The sequence below is a fragment of the Pyricularia pennisetigena genome, chromosome 3 (assembly GCF_004337985.1).
Source record: "Pyricularia pennisetigena strain Br36 chromosome 3, whole genome shotgun sequence".
Lineage (NCBI taxonomy): Eukaryota > Fungi > Ascomycota > Sordariomycetes > Magnaporthales > Pyriculariaceae > Pyricularia > Pyricularia pennisetigena.
In genome coordinates this window covers 1,577,108-1,578,968 of record NC_043742.1, presented here as the reverse complement: position 1 = coordinate 1,578,968, position 1,861 = coordinate 1,577,108, and the positions used below count along the sequence as shown (strand labels likewise).

General features: G+C 39.9%; 1 protein-coding gene across 1 annotated transcript; it reads left to right on the top strand.

The window, feature by feature from the left end:
* Positions 1 to 480: 480 nt before the first annotated feature.
* On the top strand, positions 481 to 1,048 carry PpBr36_02323 (uncharacterized protein; the record flags this gene model as incomplete). The annotated part of the gene is made up of 2 exons (XM_029889505.1): positions 481 to 591; positions 686 to 1,048. 2 exons carry the CDS (start codon positions 481 to 483, stop codon positions 1,046 to 1,048), a joined length of 474 nt encoding a protein of 157 aa, XP_029753270.1.
* Between the last annotated feature and the right edge of the window lie 813 nt (positions 1,049 to 1,861).

Genomic DNA, 1,861 nt, shown 5'->3' with positions numbered 1-1,861 from the left:
CTCCGAGATTAAGCATTCGGATCGCACGGGCACCTCCTAAATTACAACGACATTTAATACCCAAGTGCGATAGCCATTATATTCCACCAACTTACCACCCTCATGACATCTTTGGTCTTTAATAAAGGGATAATAAATACAGGTACTATAAAATAAACTATTAATACGCACATTTTCAAAGTCTAAGTCGTACGATCGCACTGGCCAAAGAATTATACTTCTTAGCCCAATGCTTTTATATGTGGGATCCCGTAAATTTAACCATTAGTGGGGAATATATAGCGTTATTGTTTTTATATTATTAAGTCGGCTATTAAATGCGGCTAGGACGTTATATTAGCTTCCGCACCTACCACTCAAATATATAAACTTACTTTGGAACCCAATACACGCATTACCTGTGGCTTTTTTTTTATTCCATTGAACATTTCACAGCTGAACTATTTTATTATTCAAACCTTTTTTATCCCCAATTATAAAATGCGTGTTCAATTTTTCTTCCCGTTTTTCCTCATCGGCGCCATTGCCACGATAACGCCCGCTGGTGAGGAAGTTTCCACCAATTTGCACGTTCGGAGTGACGCTTTATCCGTAAGTACCTAACAAAACCAAATTCAGCATTGTGATGAAATTTCTTTTTAACCGCTCCGGTTATATAACATTCAAAATTGCTAATTTATCCAAGGCTCGCTCACCCGCCAATGTGAAGGGAGTTCCGCAATATGGACATTTGCGCGGCGGGCATAAGAATAGGAAGGAGGGCGACGACGACGACGATGATGATCACCCCGGCGCTGACGACGATTGGGACACCGGATACCCTCGTAGGAGAAGGCCAAAGACACGCCGAGCTTTGGCCAATGAGCACCACCTTCAGCCTCGTTCACCTGCCAATGTGAAGGGAGTTCCGCAATATGGACATTTGCGCGGCGGGCATAAGAATAGGAAGGAGGGCGACGACGACGACGATGATGATCACCCCGGCGCTGACGACGATTGGGACACCGGATACCCTCGTAGAAGAAAGTCGAAAACAGGCCGAAATTAACCAACGGGCGCCACCTTCGTTATCGTGCGTTACGGTTTCAAAAAATCATGGTATTAACGTGATAAAGAAAGTTATTACCAGAACAGCTTTTTAGACTGTGCGGAAGGCTGTACTTTTCGGCGCTTTTTGTTATTATACATTTGCCTGGGGACTTTCCCCGTTCATTCGCTTGGTTTCATTTTTGCTTTATTAAATTTAAAATAGGCGGTGATTTGAATTCGGTAGGAAGCTCAATAGCCGCAAATTAGATTACTTTATATTTCGTTTTGTGTTTTGATATAAAATGCCTAAGATGGTGGAATCTACTTGTCTTCCTACAAACGCATTCAATACTTATATACGGGTGCAATGTAGTAATAAAAGTAACAAATTAAAGTTTCAATGGCGGTATAATTGTTTTTGCACAAACCTTCTTCGCAATGTTTTACACCCATTAATTTCAATTTACGAGACTTCTAACAAGAAATTATTAATGATTTGCCAAAGCCCTGCCCGCGGCGGAAGCCAAATTTAAGTATTTTATTATCGTTGAAGCCGTTAAAAAAGCGTTTTAAGTTAAAGCATTACTAACGCTTATGATATCATAATTTTTAAACTTATTTCCTTGTATATTCAAGATTAGTGTTTGCTCCTGGTACTCACCAACACGCTAGAAGTTGCTAGACAGGGGCTAAGTATAACATTAAAGGAGGAAGGCTAAGCATATATTCATTTATACTTACAGTATTTTCATGATATTAAACTGATAGTTACAATTTACAACTTTGAAAAGTATTTTAAGCCCGGTTTCGTACACTGGGTAATTTGGACAGT